Source organism: Colletotrichum costaricense (genome assembly GCF_030867565.1).
Source record: "Colletotrichum costaricense strain IMI 309622 chromosome Unknown Scaffold_3.1, whole genome shotgun sequence".
In the NCBI taxonomy this organism is placed as follows: domain Eukaryota; kingdom Fungi; phylum Ascomycota; class Sordariomycetes; order Glomerellales; family Glomerellaceae; genus Colletotrichum; species Colletotrichum costaricense.
In genome coordinates, this window is record NW_026848232.1 from 394,301 (window position 1) to 413,402 (window position 19,102).

The 19,102-nt window shown below is 53.9% G+C and overlaps 6 protein-coding genes across 6 annotated transcripts, besides 1 other annotated feature; 2 read left to right on the forward strand and 4 right to left on the reverse strand.

The window, feature by feature from the left end:
- Positions 1–1,181: 1,181 nt before the first annotated feature.
- CCOS01_02932 (uncharacterized protein) lies at positions 1,182–3,615 on the reverse strand (the record flags this gene model as incomplete). The annotated part of the gene is made up of 2 exons (XM_060451119.1): positions 1,182–3,383; positions 3,442–3,615. The coding sequence occupies 2 exons, from the start codon at positions 3,613–3,615 to the stop codon at positions 1,182–1,184; spliced, it is 2,376 nt and encodes a 791-aa protein (XP_060317384.1).
- Positions 3,616–6,131: 2,516 nt separating this feature from the next.
- CCOS01_02933 (uncharacterized protein) lies at positions 6,132–6,788 on the forward strand (the record flags this gene model as incomplete). The annotated part of the gene is made up of 2 exons (XM_060451120.1): positions 6,132–6,447; positions 6,505–6,788. The coding sequence occupies 2 exons, from the start codon at positions 6,132–6,134 to the stop codon at positions 6,786–6,788; spliced, it is 600 nt and encodes a 199-aa protein (XP_060317385.1).
- Positions 6,789–6,907: 119 nt separating this feature from the next.
- CCOS01_02934 (uncharacterized protein) lies at positions 6,908–7,162 on the reverse strand (the record flags this gene model as incomplete). Its single annotated transcript, XM_060451121.1, has 1 exon — positions 6,908–7,162. A coding segment is annotated over one exon (255 nt), but the record flags the coding sequence as incomplete, so codon positions are not given.
- Positions 7,163–7,171: 9 nt separating this feature from the next.
- CCOS01_02935 (uncharacterized protein) lies at positions 7,172–7,600 on the reverse strand (the record flags this gene model as incomplete). Its single annotated transcript, XM_060451122.1, has 1 exon — positions 7,172–7,600. One exon carries the CDS (start codon positions 7,598–7,600, stop codon positions 7,172–7,174), a length of 429 nt encoding a protein of 142 aa, XP_060317387.1.
- A 1,336-nt stretch (positions 7,601–8,936) lies between these two features.
- On the reverse strand, positions 8,937–9,371 carry CCOS01_02936 (uncharacterized protein; the record flags this gene model as incomplete). The annotated part of the gene is made up of 1 exon (XM_060451123.1): positions 8,937–9,371. A coding segment is annotated over one exon (435 nt), but the record flags the coding sequence as incomplete, so codon positions are not given.
- Positions 9,372–10,647: 1,276 nt separating this feature from the next.
- Positions 10,648–10,728: a sequence feature (Short protein (CCOS01_02937, KAK1534185.1) was converted to a misc_feature.).
- A 3,180-nt stretch (positions 10,729–13,908) lies between these two features.
- Positions 13,909–15,832, forward strand: CCOS01_02938 (amidophosphoribosyltransferase; the record flags this gene model as incomplete). Its single annotated transcript, XM_060451124.1, has 5 exons — positions 13,909–14,042; positions 14,098–14,246; positions 14,308–14,835; positions 14,888–15,743; positions 15,799–15,832. 5 exons carry the CDS (start codon positions 13,909–13,911, stop codon positions 15,830–15,832), a joined length of 1,701 nt encoding a protein of 566 aa, XP_060317389.1.
- Positions 15,833–19,102: the final 3,270 nt, after the last annotated feature.

The following is a 19,102-nucleotide window of genomic DNA, read 5'->3' on the forward strand; positions in this document are numbered from 1 at the left end:
TGCCTAGACAAAGAAGTGACCTGACCCGACGGGAGTAGCCTCGCCTCTTTGCTTCCAACCTTTGGCGCGTCCGTACCGGGCCGGCTCACCGGCCCCTGGAAAAAAGGGCGCCAAACCCACGCCACACCCGCGCGCGCGCGTCTAAACCGTCTGATGGTTCAGCCCAGAGTCAATTCGAAGCTCAACGTTCATTCACATGCTCCCAAGCCCTACTCACACATAGAGACATAGCCATCATACTGTAAAGACGTACATATCTTGTTCTCACAATGTCACACGGAGAAAGATCTTATTAGCGTGATTCGTAATCGATGTACATCGCTTGGATGTCATCTTGATATTATGTAGTATGGTTATGGCATGACTTCCAAGAAAATTTCGTCCGCCTACGTACAGTTTCCATTCCTCCACCTCTCTTGACTATATGTCTTTTTTTGTTCCGCCTCATCCTCAAAAATTCCAAATACAAAAATGATAGTTTCCGCGCGATCGAGTAAACAATCGCGAGACTCAGCCTTTGAGTAGCGTTGACAGTGTTGCCCATATGTATACCATTTGTGTTTTCTGCGGTCCATATATGACAAACTATCCGTTGGGCATCCTTTGGCCAGATTTGGCTTTCCTCAAAGTCGTCTGACGTGTCCAGCCCGCAGAGAATCTAAGAAGATATTATGCCCTTGTCCTTCCTTGTACAGAAATGTGTGACCATGTTTGACCCTCCCTTATCTTGTCCCCAGTCCCTATTGGACCGTGTCCATTTTCTTCCGATTGGGAGACTGCCGCCCCTCGCCCGTGTGAGCCCCAGAAACAAAAGAAATGTTATCTTTGGTATAGGGCGCCGATGGCAGCCCATCCAGTCTATAGTGTCGGGTATTTCGAAACAGATGAGTCGATGAGGAAAGAAAAAAACAGAAAAAAATAGAAATTTGCGCGATGGCGTAAAAGATGCCGCCCTATGGTATCGAAGATATTGTGGAATAGTCGAAATGCCACCCTGCTCCAAAACATCTTGGGCAAAAGAAAATCGAGATCCGGAGTCGAACCCGCCTCCAACCTGGAGGACGCGAACGGTACACCGGCAAACGCCAAACACCCATCCCATGCAAGTGATTACACAAAGAACTTTTGCGATGGTATCTGCTCAGCTCTGTAAGAAAATCTCTTTCAGAGGCAGAACCGCCTCAAAACCGATTGCTAGCCGCCCAAATGCTGGCTGACGCCGATGCAGCCCATTCACTCTCCTCGTACGGGGGAGTAGGCCACTTGTATTGACTTTCAGCGCCATGCGATTTCTTCAGATCCAAAGGCTTGGGTGCGACGGCTTCGTGGTTGTCACCGAACAACACAGAGTTGTTGCCATTGGCCGAAGGGGAGGGAGTCGGGTACGGGTTCGAAATGCCAATGTTGCTGGCAGACTGCCGCAGTCCAGGCTTTCCGTCCTTTTCAAGGCGCTTCATGGCTCGGTGGGTCGAGTTCAAAACCTCATCGAGTAGCTCATCCTCTTCATCGGGCGCGTCGTAGTGCTGGACACAATGGGCGTGGGCACGACGGGTTCGGCTCGAAATCGGTCCGGTTCCCTTGGCAGCTCCCATCAGGTTGTCAACAGAGCGCGGATGGTGCTGCGGCAGAGAGTGATGTCTCTTCAGAGTGCTGCTGGGAGTAATGAGGTGTGCCGGTGGGACGGGAGCGTTGTCGTGGTTCTGCTGGACATCTCTCAACGCCTTATCAAGAGGCTCGTAAAGTTCCGTAGGCTTCGGCGGGGGAGTAGGCGCGTTGTTATCAATCACCATCGAGGACCGGTTGCTGTTCCAGGGCCCGCAGCCGGCCTGAGCCTCGACATCGTCCGAGTTGGGTGACATGGGGGCCTGATGCCTACCAGAGAAACGACGGGCACGCTTACGGAGGTGGGAGAAGAAGCTTTCCTTATGACCACCGGGCGGCGACGCAAGGCCACTGTTGCCGTTGAGGGCTCGCTCGGCCTGCTGGCGGTGAATCTCGGCATAGTTGTTAGTGCTTGAGGCGACCGATAATTGTCTGCCAATCTTCTTCTTCTCATCAATCTGAACAGTGCGCTGGCGACCGTTGGCGTATGAATCGTTGTAAGTCACACCGTTTCTCGCCTCGGCAGTCACCGCATCGGAAATGGGCGAGATGGGGCGGATCGAGGGGAGTATCGGCATAGGTGCGACGTTGGATGGGCCATTCGTCCATGTTGTGCGCTTTGACTGAGCAGGGCGCGTCTTCGCGACGGGGACTTCGTTCGTCGTCTGCGAGGGGACGGGGGACGGTCTCGGGGTTGATTCCTTGGAAATTGATTGAGGAACGGCAACTTCGGCGCTTTCGGAGCGGCCAATAAGGGACTTCCTGAACCACGACGGCTTGGTGGAGGTAGGGGTAGATGAGTTAGAATTGTTGCCGCGGCCAAGATCGGACTGCTTGCGGCCCAAGATTCTCGATGCAGAGGACTTCGGCCTCAGGGGATCAACGGCATCGACAAAGTACTCGTGAGCAATTGCCTGTGTTGAGGTCGGGCGGGTCTTGGGGTCCCACATCAGGCACCACGTAACGAAGTGGCTCAGCGAAGCGGGCCACTGAGGTTGCTGCAAAATCGTATCCATGGCATGAGGAGCCATCTTGGGGAATGAGAAGCCCAGCTTGCCGGCTAACCTGGTACCGTCCTTCCATTCGCCGCCACCGACACGGGCACCAGACTTGTTGTACCAGTTTCCGGGGCTTCCCATAATCTCACATACCCTCCAAACTTGGTCGACCTCGTTTCCACCGGGGAAGAGTGGCTTGAGTGTTGCAATTTCAACTGCCATGGCGCCGACAGCCCAGATATCGACGGGAGCGGAGTATTCGCCAGCACGCAGGAGAACTTCGGGTGCTCGGTACCATCTCGTTGAAACGTAGGTCGTGTAGGGAAGCTTTGAGTGGGTTTCGCGTGCAAGTCCAAAGTCGGCAATCTTGACGGTGTAATTGGGAGGCGTGGACGGGGGAGTGACGAGAGCCGAATATCTGCGGAAAGACGTGACGGTGTCTTGGTGGGATGAGGTGGAGACAAGAATGTTCTCGGGCTTGATGTCGCGGTGGAAAAAGTGATGTGCGTGAATGTGCTCGAGGCCCTGCATGATCTGGAAAAGGATGCTCTTGACACTGGCGTTGTCGAGGCATTTGTGATCCCGAGCCTTCATCAATTGATACAGGTTACCCTCCATGTACTCCATGGCGATGTGCAGCTTCTTAGTGTACGGGTCGAGGAAGATGTCCAGAGCGGGGACGAGGTGGGCATGGTTGGGCAACGTCTTCAAGAAGACGACCTCACGAAGCTCCAAGCATGGCGTAAATGACTCAAAAGTCTTCTTCATGGTCTTGATGGCAACCTAAACGATGTTTTAGTGACTTGATGTGGTGTAACGGGATTGATATGCAGGAACTTACCACCGTACCGCGACGAGCCACGCTAGCACCTGCGCTACGGACCCGGGCGAGAACGACACTGCCAAAGCTACCGTCACCGATTTCCTTGAGGACCTCGAATCGGTCTTCGAGAGCCATGTTGTTGGCAGAGTGCGATGATGAGCCTCTGTGGGCCAGTTCGTGTGCGACCGTCATTTTGTGTGAGTTTTGTTGTGTGGATGTGATCGTTGATTCCAGTCAAGATCCTCGTGACGACGGTGTTTCTGGGGCGGGTCAGCTGGCCAAGGCCGCTTTCTCAGGCGTATTAGCCTGGACCGTACCAATGCTGTGCCTAACTAGGAGGAGCTCTGTGTAAGAGCCGCTTGCGAAACCTGTGGCATTCAGACCGGTAGCTCTTCCCAGTGTGGTAGTGTTTGTTGGTGGTGATGCGGTGGTGGTGGTGGTGGTGGTAATAGTGGTAGTGGTCAAGGTTGGTGGTGGTAGTGGTAGTGTGTGTTTGGTTGAAGAAGTGTTGAAAGTTGTAGTAAGGAAATGCTTTGTGCGGATGATGTCGCGAGTAATGGGTCGGGGAACAGGTTGATTTTGGAAATAGAAAAAAAGCGAGAATGACTGAGCTGGGATGGACCAAGAGAGCGAAACCAGATGAAGAAGAGGAGACAGCGAGGGACGGTCGAAGCCAGGAGGTGGTCGATATTATTAAAAGGGCCAGGGAAGGGTCCAGGGGGTGGGAATGGAGCTAGAACCAGTCGATCGGGGATGGATCCTCAGACGTGGATATCCAGAGGAGACGATGTTCTCGGGTGCGTGGGTCGAGATTGCGATGATGAGGAAGCGACCCTTGGAAGGTGGAAGGGGGGTTGGGCGACCAGGTTTTGTTGGTTTGGTCTCTTTTGGAAGCCGCGTTGAATTGTGAAGCTGGTGACGAGGGGAGAGATGAGCATCGACGCACGAGGTGTTTGGGTGGCCGTGGTAGTGGTGTTGTTGGATGTCGACCCAGTCTTTGCTGTCCCGTCTGCGCAATGCGTGTGGTGTGCGTGCTTGGGTGCAGTTCAAGTAATAGCAGGTTGCTTGTAAATGCAATGCAGCATTCGCGGACCGGACGGCAGTTGACGGATGCTCTGCCTGTTGGATAGCAAAAGCTGGACGAGAACTGCGACGCATATGGGTTGTTAAAAAAAGAGGGACGAAGAAACAGATGAGAGAGGAAGGGGTCAGGGAGCTCTGGGAGAGGAGGGGAGCAAGAAGCCGAGCGGAAGTGGAAAGGGAGAGCAAGAATGAATGGGTGACGAGGGTCGAGTGGATGGGCGGGACGGGGGAGGAAAGAGAGTGTGTGAGAGAAAGTGAGAGTGTAAAGGTACTCCTTTCGGTACGGTAAGGTACCGTGTAAGGTAAGGTAGACAGACACCAGTAAGGTACGGTACCTTGCGCGGTACGGGTACCTTAGTAGAGACTGAGTGTGAGAGAGAGGCGTGAGAGAGAGCAGAAACCCACACACGATCCAGCAGAGTGATTCACCGTGGACCCGCGTCGGGATGGGCGAAGACGAGGATTTGAGAGAGGGCGAGGGGACGAGGGGTGGGAAACTTGGGAAAGGAAAGGAACCTCTGGGCTCTGTGGCTCTGTGTAGGGATCTGAGGTACTCCCGTAATAAGATAGGTAGGTACCCCTAGTCCACAGGCCAGGCGTGCAAAGTGCGGTACGAAATGCAGTGCAGATGGAAGGGAAATTGATTTCAACTGACCGGGAGTAAGTGGTAAAATGGAGCGAGGAGCCGGCCACTATGCCGTCGACTCGAAAAATGGCCGGGGGCCCGTTCTTAGCATGAACGAATGAATCCGGGGGGGTGAAAGGTAGAAGGAGAGGGTACTGGTGATAGGGGCCCAATTTCGCTAATGGTTTTCGGGGGGTAGTCGTGCTTTTTTTTTCCCTTTCCCTCTCAGTCCTTCTGCCCTTTTGCCCTTTGGCTCTGGCGGGCCAATTTGCGCTCGAAGGGTGTGTCCAAGGCAAAAGGCAAGGGGGGGTGTGATGGTGGTGGTCTGGGAGTCTCCTGGGACCCGGGGCGGCCAAAAAAGCCTAGGTAGGGGGGGGGGGGCTAGCGACCAGGGTCAGGCTGTAATGTTTGTGTGCGAGTTGTGTGCCAATGTGCGCGCGTGTGTGTGTGTGTGTCCAGTTGTGCCAGTGTCTGTCTCTCTTTTCTTGCCCTGCGAGAGAGAGTGTGTGTCCACGGAGAAAGTGGTGTGTGTATGTGCGCGCGCGGGAGAGGGTACCTGACTGGCCTGACCTGACCTGACTTGACCTGTAGGGATATGTACGAAGTGTTAGGTATCTTTTCTCTCTCTCTCTCTGTGCCAGTGGTAGCAGGCAGGAGAGACAAGGTGATGAGAGACAAAACTGTACCAGCCAGAGTCCAGAGATCGAGAACCACCTCAGAGACAGACAGGTATCCGTACCTGAATCGAGAAGAGCAAGAAATAAAAAAAGAGGATGATGCTGTCGGCTGCAGGGTCGACTTTTGGTTTGATTATGTTCGGACGTTTGGTTGCAACTTGCGAGTGGCCGCTGTGTAGACTTTCTTCTTCCTCGTTCCTTTCTCTCCGGCGGTTGTCTCGTCTGCGCCTGGTGCTTGGATCCCTGGGGTGGAATTGAATTATTGGAAAATCAAACTTCTGCTGGTCTCGCCTCCCGCCGTCACGGTTCACGGCCTGTCTAATATGTCTGTTCCTCTCTTCCCCTCTTCCATCGTGCCCACACCAGTCGACCCGTCTCTTGTTTTGGTATGCAACTTGACATACAGACCGTCGCGCGGGAAGACGACGGGGGTCACGCCGCCGCGCATGCGCAGTCGCACACCGCGCAAGTCCTTCAACCCATCTTCACTCCAATCCAGACTCATGGGACGTGAGTTGATGGGGCAGCGGGCGATGCTTGATGAACTGGCATACTGCGTAGCCCCGACTGAGTATCTCTGGCCGGGGTGGTCGGCAGTGATGGCCCAGAAACGTAGAGGTCATTGCCCGATAGAGCTTGGTATGTATCCGCTTCGAGGCAGTTGTCAACGGATACATGTTCATCAGGTAGCCCTAGACATGGGATATGCTGCAGACTTGCTGCGAGTGGCGGCATCACCAGGTACCACGACCACCACCGTAGTATCGTACGCTGCGAACGCTGCGAGAAAAGACGGAGAGCAGAAAATAACACCAGGCTGTGCCCACGAAGCAACTCTGCACATGCAAGCCCACGGCAGCAATACTGTCAGCATCATCACCATCAGCATCAGCACCAAACTCCAGAATCCCAGCCGCACCAGCCAGCAGGAATGTACCCGGAAGGACACCAAGGAACGATACGGACAGAATGATCCGTAAAGAATACCTCGGCCAGTTGAAGGGAGCACGGTGCGGCCAACCAGGGGAGGAAAACGGGGAGCAAGCCGTTCACGCCGTTGGATAATGCCCCAGACGAAATTGACTCCTCTTCAACCGGCTCAACAGCGGATCAAGACACAAACTCTGGATTGGAGCAATACTTCTGTGGCGCGGGGCGCGTGCAGGAGGAACTTTGAACAAGAGGTGAGCACCTCGGCGCTGCGCAGTAATGCAAGGTGCGTGTTGTGTATGTGTTGTGTTTTGATATGCCAGCAAAACAACCACAGGACCAAACAGCTTTTGCCTAATACTGGGCCAAAGTGGTGTATATCTTGTACCTGGGGTTTTGTGTCTTGCTGCGAGTCCACGACCGCATACGTTCGTTATCCGTGGACAGAGACGAGTACCTCAGGCCAAAGTAGTGTACACCGTAACGTTCCTGACGGTACGCGCATGTAGCGTGCCACGCCCAGCAGGGCAAGACGGGGAACCAGGTCCAAGAATGGAGCTCCGCGATGGGAATCCTGCAGCCTTATTCGACGACACTGGCTGGGGCCGGCTGGGACGGGGGTCTTCGTCGTCTGGTGAATGATGTGCTCCAGGAAACGATTGGTATTTGTGTACCTGTGTACATTTATGTGTGTGTGAGAGCGTGTGTGTGTGTCGTCTCGTCGCGACACGTAGAGAGTCCGGGTCGATACCAGTGTATTCGTCGTCCATTTGGATGACGAGTATGAGAGGGAGACCCTGGGAATTGAGCAAACCTTGGAAATCTGCCGTAGGGCACCAGGAGGGGAACAATGCGGGCACATCGGCAAAGATGGGAATCATAGCGTACGGATAAAATGGTAGTGACTGATCCCCAGCCTCGTCGAGGTTGAGACGGTCATTGATCGAGACAACCCTGAACTCAAGACGTTGAACGGCCGGATCTGGGTGCAAGAAACTGGAGACCCAAAGGTGAAAAAGAAAGTGGCCTTGTCCTGCGTGCCTGCATCCCGCGTCTGCGAAAGGGAAAAGGCTGTCATCCGTGTCAGGTTGCCCGCTGTTGGATGGTACAAGTGGTTCAAGCGCATAAAGCCTCGTTTCCACTTCTCGCACAACATGGGGAGCAGAAGAAAAGGGGAACCTGGCGAGCTGCCGCGAGCTTGTTGCTCATCACCAATGCTAGTGCCACTTGGAAGCCCTGAAAGCTAGGAAAAAGGGTCTCTTGGTGGCGGGAGTGATCGGAGGGGTCCAGGTCCAAGTTCCTAAAGATGTCGGGGCAAAGGACCACTGTGTTGTCAGTGTGTCTTTTCGTCGTCTCCATCTGGCTAATTGTCAATTCAAGCCATGAAACCGAGCTCAAAATGGTGTTTCTAGTAGTGGTGGATGGACTGAAGCATCACCATCACATCACACCTCTGAATGAGAAAAAAGATTAAAAAGAAAAAGGGGCCGCAAGCTCGGGGAAGGTGGAAAGTGGATGCAGCTCATGTCCGTCCGTTTGGTCACTTTTGGTCACTTTGGTGTGAGCTCAGGCACAGTACGTACCTGACTTCTAGCCGGTAGCTCAGGTACGTATCCTTGTCCTCTTCCACAACCTCACCTCGTGCTTTACTTGTACCTCCCACGCCTCCATACCTTATCTGGATACGTAGGAGGTATCTCGGTGAGCTAGGTAAACGTTTGGTTCCATCGGTACGTATCTGTACTGAGGCGCTTCATTCGGCAACGCGACATCGACGCGAATGAACCACAACCGGGGCCTGGCAGGACGTGATGAGTTCGAGCCTGCAGCTGTACTGTGATGTCTACGAGCCAGGTCAGCGGTGTGCGCTTGTGTAGCAGCTTCGACCGTATGGGTAGGTACCTGCCGCCTACCTAGGTAGTCATAGGACAGCTGCCGCGTTCCTCTCTCACTATTCCTTTCCCTCGGGTCTCCAAGTTTGACAGCAGCAGCCAGCTCATCGTGTGGTGTGCAGCAAGCGGCACCGGCTGGCAGAACGAGTGCGAAAGAGGTAAGAAGCAAGGGGACGATGGGAAATTGTCCACGCCAACCAGTAGACCAGCCGGGGGGCCGGGAGGCGCCACGTTAGGGCCCAAACGCTAACCTCGAAGGCTGCCCGAGACTGACTGGCAGGCATGTTGGGCCTCACGCCTGGATTGTCACCGCGGGCGGTATCCGTACCACCATGTCGCTTTTTCAGAACACAAAATAGAAGACGGCCAGCTTTGTGCATACATAGCGCCTCCGATGGATCTGGCGCGACCTTGGCTGCTCGCACAAGCCCCCGAAACAGCAGGCAAACGCCGGCTAGGGCCATTTATGCCAGGCCCGTGTGTCCAACTACGCAGTACGCTGTCAAGCATCCCAGCGTCGCGATGTTCAGGTACCGGAGCACATCTTTCCCATTTGGCTGTGTGGAAGGTACGTGGTACCTGGCCCGCCTTGCATTGGTGGATTACTGCCGCATCAACGCCGTCGGCATCATTGAATACTACCAGTTGGCAATGCCAGGGGCAGAGAAGGCGAATGGAAGCATCCGAATGGCGGGGAGAGCTGATGATCCGGCCAAGTAACTCAAAGATGAGCCTTAGGTAGCGACGGGCCTATCGCGGTAGCCGTGAAATAAACCGTTGATGAAGCGCGGTAGCTCGTAGAATACGGGTAGGTGTGGCAATGCATACGAGTTCCATTCTCAAATCTGCAAATCTCATCACCACCTCGGGTGGGATTGGGAAATGCAAACACCCACCCTGCATGCTGGGAATTGTGCAGGTGTTTCTCGTCGTTTCATGTCTCGCCGTTGAGCCCTAGACGCTGAGTTAATAAGCCTCTGAATTGGCCGACACAATCATATAACTTAATCCACACGCTACTAGTACAGAAGCAGAGTAAAATCCAAACGTCCTCAAGCCTCAACTCAAGCCAGCGGTGCGGAGTATCGAGTATCCATATGGTGTGTTACGGAGTACTGTTCGTACCAACATGCTTTATGGGCATCCGCCATGTGCCCTTGTTCGTCGCCAGCTCGTTTGCCTGCCCCCCCCCCCCTAGTGCTACCTTAGCTCGGGGCCTGCGGAACGGGCCTGAAGAGCCTTCCTGCTTGCCTGGAACTGTTTCTTGATTTGCTCGTGGTGAAAATGAGGATGGAGTATCAGTGATGCCGCCGAAGGGGGTCTGGGTCTCGTCAAACTGCCTATTATGTCATCTTGCGAACAAGCTACTCCAGAGACATACACTCATATCCGATCTTCAGAGACGCCGTGGCATCAGCCGAAACCATACTGCGTAGGTAGCCAGCAATTGACTATCTCCTCCTTCTCTTGGACCTCTTCTCCGATAGACAATAGAGGCGACGTCGGCGGGGTTGGGATTGTCGGTGCGAACCTGATCCTGTAGCCAGAAGCGCGTCAGTGTGGGCACGTCCATAAGTCAGGAACAAGAAAAACCAGGCACAGGGGAGCAAAAAACGTGGAGGCAGCCCACCTGGTAGGCTGGCGCTCGACATTGATGTGCGAATGGGCGAGCCCAGATTCCCAGCAGCCTGGTGTTGACTTTGGTGACCCAGGAGAAATGATGAAACACGGCGGGAAGGTTGCGGGAAAGGGAATCAGGAGGGGAGCATCCGTACCTGCCTGCCTCCTGCCTCAGAGAGACTGGATGTCGGATGATGACATGTCGCGCTGGGCGCAGAGGGAAAGAATGCAGGTGGAGGGCGCTTCCTGCCTTCCTGCCGGCTCTAGCCCAGAAAAGGCAGGGAGCTACATGAGCACTGTACCTGCTTCCGAGGTGATGAACTTCAGGACCTTCCTCCGTGGCATTCGGGGGTCTTTTTGACGCAGAACCGAGAGCACTTTGCCAATCCTTCGTTGATTAAGGTATCGAGAGGAAGAAAAAGGTAGCTCCCCTGACGTATGCACTTTTGCACTTACAATTTGCTATAGCACGATGCATGGCGCCAGCAGGTGACGTTGCAGTGCTGCTAATAACTCGCCGTCCAACGTTCAGCAACTCTCCGATGAAGCCACTAACTTACAAAGGTCTGTCGATGTAGGATGACTCGCTCGGCTGATTTCTCCTCCGCCGTAATACCCAATTACCAGACACTTGGGTCAGAAGTCGACCACGGGCTTATGATGGCGCACATCGCCAACCGGCCGAGGCAACAAGGGGTCGCCAACCAGAACAGGGCGCCCTGTTCAGCGTGCCTCGAAGCTCTCGATCAAGCTCGACCCGAACACGGGGAGCCGGAACTGACAATTGAGCTTTTCTTTGCCCACCTCTCTTCAGTCTTCCCTCGCCTACGTATCCGTACTGGGACTCTGGGACTCTGGAACCTAGGGAACTTGTGATGCTTTGGGAAAGCTCACCGGTGACCATGCCAACGAACGGAGCTCATGGGGCAAAGAGGCCCTCTTCCCGTTCGTTCTAAACCATCAGCTTGTCGCAATGAGACAATCAGTGGAGATGCCCAAACCGAATGACACACTGCAATCCGCCGCAACCTGCCGAGAAAAAAATGATCGATACTATTGCTTGGGCCCATAGTATGGAAAACGTCTGGAACATGTAGGCGTATGCGCCGTCTCTAACAGTAGCCAAGGCCCCCCCGCCCCTGATTGCCTCCGTTACCATCAACCGTATGTGAGATTCCTGCCTCTACAGAGTCGAAAGACTATCAGGACGTTTGGTTGCTTGAGATGGTTTGCCGCCTTGCCGCAGGCGCACTGCGGTGCGCACGCGGGTGCGTACACTATCGTCGCTGCGTCTATGCAACTGTCACTCCGATTGACACCGCGCCAAGTCTCAGGAACATGCGGCCAAAGCAACAGACTCATGGCACGGAGGATACGACGACGACAGCGACATTGGTGAAGCAAACAAGTTGAACACCGACCGAGCACGTCGCAATGCGACACTGACCGGTGTCACCTCACTTCGACTCGACGTCGTCGTCTCGAGACGTGTCTTTGGCCTCCCTACCCAAGGAAATGATGTTTGTCAAACCCCCGCCCAACGAGTATCTTATTTCATAGTTTTCCCCTCCCCCTCCCCCTCCTCACAATTCCACGGGCCTTTCCGTTAGATTGGCAGCTAGAGAGGACCAGAGGGGACCAGAGGGGACCGTCATCCTTGGAAGGGGACTTTGATGAGGAAAGACGCTGATCGACGAGGTACGGAGGAACGTTGGGCACCACGCACCCGGCGCAATTTGAGAACGACCAGATCTGTGCTCACTGCCCGTTAGACCAGGCGTTCGACCAGGGGTATGACCGGGCTACGAACCACTTGTTGCATAAAACGTTGTGCATGGGTATGAAGCTCGCGATGATGGATATTCTTATAGCCGATCTTTGCTCATATGTGTCTAAATAAATATCCCCGATAAAGGATACTCAGACTGTGAGTCTCTATCACAATTCACCTCACGCAGTCTTACATGCTATGGTTTGCTGATAGATTGGGGATTTGGTGGTTTTCAAGGGCTTTGGCCCTACAAGTGAGAAACACATACCATACGCTATCTGTATAGAGCTGGGAGAGAAATGAAATGCGATGTCAATGATATTAAGATAGCGATGCACCATCTGACCTAGTTCCAGATCCTCACCGCTGCTTGGAGAGTCATACCTGCGGGGAAATGATGGTTTGAGGAAATCCACATATCTGCACATGTCAAGAATTTTCATAGTCACCGACTCAAGGATCCTTCTTTCCACAGGTGGGAGGTATTTGCCGGCATGGAAAATGTAAGTGCCTAGTTCCATCATGTCCAGTTGGCGGAGAACGGCCCGAGAATGTAAGGCCTCGTTCCGCCCAAGAAACCAGCAAACGAAAGAGTAGCGTTTGCCTGTGTCTCTTGTCTCTGACGGAAGATAAGGAACAGGAAGATGGGTGGGTGGCTCATGCAGACTCAACCTCATTGACAAAAACCAGATATCGCGAGGGCTGTTACCACCTGGTGTGGTTTCCGGGCGTATCTTAATCCAATGCTCTCTAACCCACCAACTCCATCTACGTACCTTGCTATCGAAGGGGATCCGAACGAGAGTCAAATCTAAGTCTGATGCAACAAAGTATAGTATACACAAAGCAATCGAGTACCTGCTTAGTATTTGAATCGATCTATACTTAGTAGGGTATACTGTTAGAGAAAGTTGACTATATCAACGATTGCTTGACATTGAGGCTCGCAGTTGGCAATGATGGCGACTGAAGTATGACTGCCTCCCCAGTTTCTCATCGCCAGCTCCATCAGTCCCTTCGGTTCAGTGCCACCAACTTACACCGCATGCGGCCAGAATTGGGGTGCACCCTCACGGGTTCCATGTCCTCCAGCTTATCTCCTAAGGCCTAGTAGCACATGCACCACGTGGCTACCGTCACTGGACCTACCCTTTTCAGCCTACAACCACATCGGGCTTTCGGAATGCATCGGTTGAACCGGTGGGAGGGTGAAATCCCTCAAGATGCAGGCTGACCGGAGTAACGGTTCACGGGAGCCAACAAAGAGGTCCACTACTGCGGAGAGAAGGGTTCGACAAGAACGCGATGAGCGCCCTGTGGGAGCACGAGGAACGCTGATACGGAGCCTTATCCGGGGCGTAGGTACCTACAACCTGCCGCATATGCCGCTCCCACCGCGTGGTAGAAAGCACCGATGATCGGCCCCACTTATTCATTCCTTCTGAAGGTTTGCAACTGTTGGAGGAATTTTTTTTCTGCTCCTACCCCAATTGCTTTTCGCCGACGACATTTGTCGAAAATATTTTTCTTCCTTCTTGGAGCCTCACCGTTCCCTCGTCGAAGTACGAGCGCCAATCCATTTTCTCTCGAAGAGGCCGGCTTGTTTCGTCCCGAAGATCTCGTGTTGCCTCGTTCCCCCGACTCTCTTTTCCCTAAGTCCGAAACACGAAGAAAACACGGCGTGGACCCTGTCCAACTAAAAAAAAAATACCCCGCCATCGGATACCCCGCCACCACCCACGACCGAAGCTATCTCGAACACCAACACCCATAACTACTCTGGTTCCTTCTGCGCAAACGTTTGCCAAGCTTCCTGGAACGCAGAAGCATTGGATAGACCTCGAGAATCACTGATCTCCTGCAAGATACCGCAAAGAGCAAGGCAAGATGTGTGGAATTCTTGGAATCTGTATGGGTCATTATGACCGGGATGAAGACAACTGCGACGCTGCGCAGGACATCCATGAAGCCATGTACCTTCTTCAGCACCGCGGCCAAGACGCCTGCGGTATTGCGACTAGGTAAGGGAACCTCAAGGACACCTAGCCAATTACAGGCTTTGGCTGACACCAGCAGTTCTTATGGAGGACGAATCTTCATGAACAAGGATTCCGGCATGGCAGCGACTGTCTTTAAGGACGGCAAGAGGGTCATTGACTTGCCTGGATGGATGGGCATTGGTCACCTTCGCTACCCTACCTGGGGAAGCAGTGGACGTGCTGAAGGTCAGAACAAAGCTGTGCTGGTGACACCTCACGGCCTTTGAGAGGCTAACGCAGATCACAGCTCAACCGTTCTACGTCAACAGCCCGTATGGAATCTGCTTGTCGCACAATGGCAACCTGACCAATGCTGCCGAGCTCCGTGCCTTCCTGGACAAGGACGCTCACAGGCATATCAACACCAGCAGTGACAGTGAGCTGATGCTGTCTGTCTTTGCCAACGAGCTTAATGAGACTGGAAAGGCGCGTATCAACGAGACAGATCTGTTCAGTGCGCTTGAGCGCACTTACAAGCGCATTCAGGGTGCCTGGGCTAGTGTCATCATGGTTGCTGGCTATGGTGTGGTTGCGTTCAGAGACCCTGATGGTATCCGTCCTTTGGTTTGGGGTTCTCGCAAGTCGACTCCTAACCCTGATGACGACGCTTACGACTACATGGTTGCGTCGGAGTCGATTGCTCTGCGCCAGCTGGGCTTCAAGAACATCACCGATGTCTTGCCTGGACAGGCTGTTCTCTTCAAGAAGGGCTGCCCTCCTGTTTTCCACCAGATTCAGGAGCCGGCTTCATATAGCCCTGACATCTTTGAATACGGTAAGAAGCTACAATCTCGGAAATGATGCTGGGACTTGCTGACGTAGTCAAGTGTACTTTGCAAGGCCTGACAGTGTCATTGATGGAATCAGTGTCCATGAGTCCCGCAACCGCCAGGGTATCAAGTTGGCTGACAATATCATCTCTCGGCTGGGCGAGGAGGCCGTTAAGGATATCGATGTTGTCATCCCTATCCCCGAGACTTCCAACACGGCTGCTGCAGCTTTGGCAGAGCGACTCAGGAAGCCCTATTCCATGGGTTTCGTCAAGAACCGTTACGTCTTCAGAACTTTCATCATGCCTGGACAGCAGATGCGGCAAAAGAGCGTTCGCCGCAAGCTCAGCACCATTGATTCCGAGTTCAAGGGCAAGACCGTGCTTCTTGTTGATGACTCGGTGGTTCGCGGAACGACTAGCCGAGAGATCGTCACCATGGCGCGTGAGGCCGGAGCTCGCAAGGTCATCTTCAGCTCGTGCTCGCCCGAGGTCATCCACCCCCATGTCCACGGCATTGACTTGGCATCGCAAAAGGATCTGATTGCTCATGGACGCACCAACGCCGAAATCGCCGAGCAAATCGGTGCTGATGACATCATCTACCAGACGGTCGAGGATCTCGTGGCCTCATGCGCCGAGCTTTCTCCTCGTGACCCCAAGACGCAGACTTTCGAGATCGGCGTTTTCAGTGGTTGCTATGTCACCCCTGTTTCTGAGGCCTACCTGGAGCAGCTCGACGATGCCCGCAACAGCGGCAGAAAGCGTAAGGCGCTTGTTGCCAGCAGCGGCCCCGTGAATACCGGCCCTGCGGACTCTGCGGAAACTCCTGCTGCTAAAATCGCCAAGACCAATGGCTTGGCGGCCCGGACACGAGCTGACCCGCAGTCCCCGGGAAACCCTGCGGACATTGGGTATGTACATTGAACATGCACTATGGGGAATGTTGACTGACTAAACGGCTTGCAGCATCCACAACGCAGCTCATGAGGGGGGGAACTAGACGATCCAAAGATGCTCACGCAACTATTCAGAGAAAGGCCGGAAATGGGGTATACAGAAAATCAAAAATTCAAGAGAGGCGTTGGGGAGGGATTGGTATTTTGGAACTACATTGCATTCATCTCTGAGGTTTATTACTCAGGCTTGGAGTTGGGTACTTGATTTGGTACTCGGCTGGTTAGAGAGAGAGAGAGGTATGTATGGTCGTCCGTACATAGGGTTCTTTTCGAACGTCCTGCACATAGATGATTCACAAGAATTAATCATCCATTCAAACAACTGCTTGGTGGTCATCAGTCGTCGTTGGATTGTACCCGGTAGTAGCATGAGTAATCTAAGGAGATATCCAGAGCCTCTGCATAAATATGAACCAGGGTGGTCAACCCCGGTTAAGTGCATGCGCTTCATACTTGTACATCATCACAGTCAACGTCGCTTCATTTGGTGTCATCTACACTAAGGTATTCGTAGGCCCGAGCCCGAGGGTTCCATCGACCGGTCAGTTTTCTCCATCCGCGCCAGACGGTGAAGAAATTCCGTGAAACGATCCACCGTCTTCACTGATGGATCGGAGCGTTTCCCCCCTTCCCTTCTTCCCGTTCCCACAGGTAGTGGTCAGGTTACAAGCCGGACTGACTGGTTCCCAGCCTCCAGGTACTGCAGCCTGTAGGTAGCCTTTCCGCACGGAGCCCGTCACGACTCATATCCCAGCCCTCATCCCAGTGCCTGTATCTTTTCCCACCAAGGGCCCTTGATTGCGTAGTGGAAACAGATGGGGAAAGAAACTCTCACAGTGAATACCTCCGTGAAGAAAAAAAGACGATGAGGGAAAAAAGGTACATGGCCAGGGGACCTGGCACGAACTTTGCAAAGGCATGGGACCCGGACGACCAACCGGCACATCCGCGGTTCGACGGCCGGCGTCCATTTGGAATGACAGCTGGTGGGGAATAATCGCCCTTTTGCCCAAGTTTCCCAGTAATGAGTGTCCGTGCCAGCCCAGACGCAATAATCCCATCCAAGCCCAAAACTTTGCTGGGCGAGAGAAACCCGCCTGCCCACTGGCTGCATTGTGAGATGAAGTAAATCTCAATGGGTCAAGTTGCCAGGAAGATGAGCGCCTGTATGAGTAAGTTATTGACCTAGTGAACGGGTTCACTGGCCTTCCCCTCGTTGGCGCCATCGCCGCCGCCGCCGCGGCCACATCTTCAACACGTTGACTAAGGTAAGACAATTTCTCCACTAGTACTAGAGCGCCCCCATCGTATGGACTCCACGACCCCTTTCTCGCCTGCTAGATGCACCCTTTCGCCTTGCCTCTAGGTTGTCTTTCAGCCTGACGGATACTTCAGAAGTTCACACCAGTAAACCCATCAGGCAGGCAGGAAGACGAAGGAGGGCGATCATCTCGTGGTGGATTCGCAACTACGAGACCGGGTTCTTCTGTCACCTGTATGCTCCGGCCTGGCAATCAGAGAGCATGGACATGGCCACCTTCAATCGCCGGCCATGGTAGTGTTCAATGCTGCACAGCTTTATGCTTCTCTTCAGGGTCGGACCCTTGGAGGAGGAGGGGGATCAGGATCCCAAGGAATGCAAAGCCCGCGCCGTCCGCCGGTCTCTTGGGACGGGCTGCGTTTTGGCATTTTGGCCAACATACCCCGCCAAATGGGCAATGCCATTTGGCAATAGTCGATACCTATCCTATGCCTGGCAGATTGGTTGGGCCCATGTCATGCAAAATGCAAGCCGTGCGGCTGCAATGTCACCGACGTTTTTGGTGACGGGCATGAACTTGGCCAAGGTTTGGCCGGGTTTCCGTTCCCTCTAACGCCCCCAAAGATTCGGGCCAATCTGGATTTGTGGCACAGCGTCTTTTGGTAGAAGGTATCGAGCCCACAACCATGCTCAGCTGGGCTTGGGAAAGCACTGCATGGCCGCATTATCATGACCAACTTCGAGGCATGGAACCAGCGAGATGATGGACAATCCCATCGCACGCACAAGCGCGGGGCTTTGGCTCCGCATAGAGTGTTTCTTGTTCCGAGTTCGTTCTCGATGATTTTACTTGGGGGCCGTTAATGTGCCCTCGAACATTGCCAGACAAGGGGTTGGGGGGATTAGGATTGGTTTCCCGCTTCCTCGAAAAGAACAGAGCATTGGCCCATTTTCAGGGACCCCTCGTGGGATTTTCGTCGTGATACAATCTGTCGCCCGTGTTTCCACTAACCACCCCCCCTTATTCTGAATCCCCTCTGTCCCGTCCATGACCATGGGGGGAGGGAGGGGAGGGACGTGCGAATTGTCTCGTGAAAAGGGCAAGGCAGACCTCCGGACCTGCTGCGCTGCATTATCCATACGGATACGCATACCATGCGACGCGCAACAGACTTCTTCCAGAAGCTCTGGGCCGCGGGTTCCTTGCCCGGGCCCCATGTCGTCTCAAGTTCGTCCGTGGTTGCGTTGCGAAGCGAATAACTCCTCTCGGGCGACTCTGTCCCGCCTTGTCTAATAGCCTACGAGGATGATTTAGCGATCACTTCTCTAACTCTTCATCCAGCGAATGGAGTGTTGTAGGCCGGGCACTCTCGTTTCGCTAGCTCTTGGCTTCTACATGAGACTCGTAGGGACAATGGCGTTGTGCCAATTTCGGAGGGGTCTTGCAATAACTTGTGACTGATCAGAACGTGATCTCGTGATCGGTGGATATACTCCGTATGGACATCTATTTCCCAGAAAGCCACGCTTCACTCATCCTTGTGCTGACTCGGGGTGGGCGCGGAGATCACGATGTCGTGCTGCCGATGCACCTGTGCGGACCTAGAGTTCTGACGCTGTGCATCTCCGTTGTTGCATAGGTACATATCCTCCAGGGGTCCTGTGAGGTGGTTACAGATTGCTCCATCTCTCGTCACCCTCATCTCTGGGCAACGGAAATTTTCCCATCCTCTTTTTGCACGATTCCGTTGATTGCTGCTATTGCAACTGGACCAACCACCGCCCTTGAAGACACACACGCCCAGACATTGGAAGGATGCTGGTGGGATTCAGGGTGGGACTGGGAGGGGAGGGCCGCCGCGGGTGGTTGGGAAGCATCCGGTTCATCTCGTCCCACGAAGTTGGGAAACCGCCGATCCGGAGCCGCCGCGTGGCCGGGCAGAAGCTCTTTTTCCTAGTCCGGATGCCGCGATATGAAAGGTGCCCGTGGCAACGACGCAGATGTATTGGAATCTTCGACGATCCCTCTACCGTGATTCAAAAAGGCTGTTTC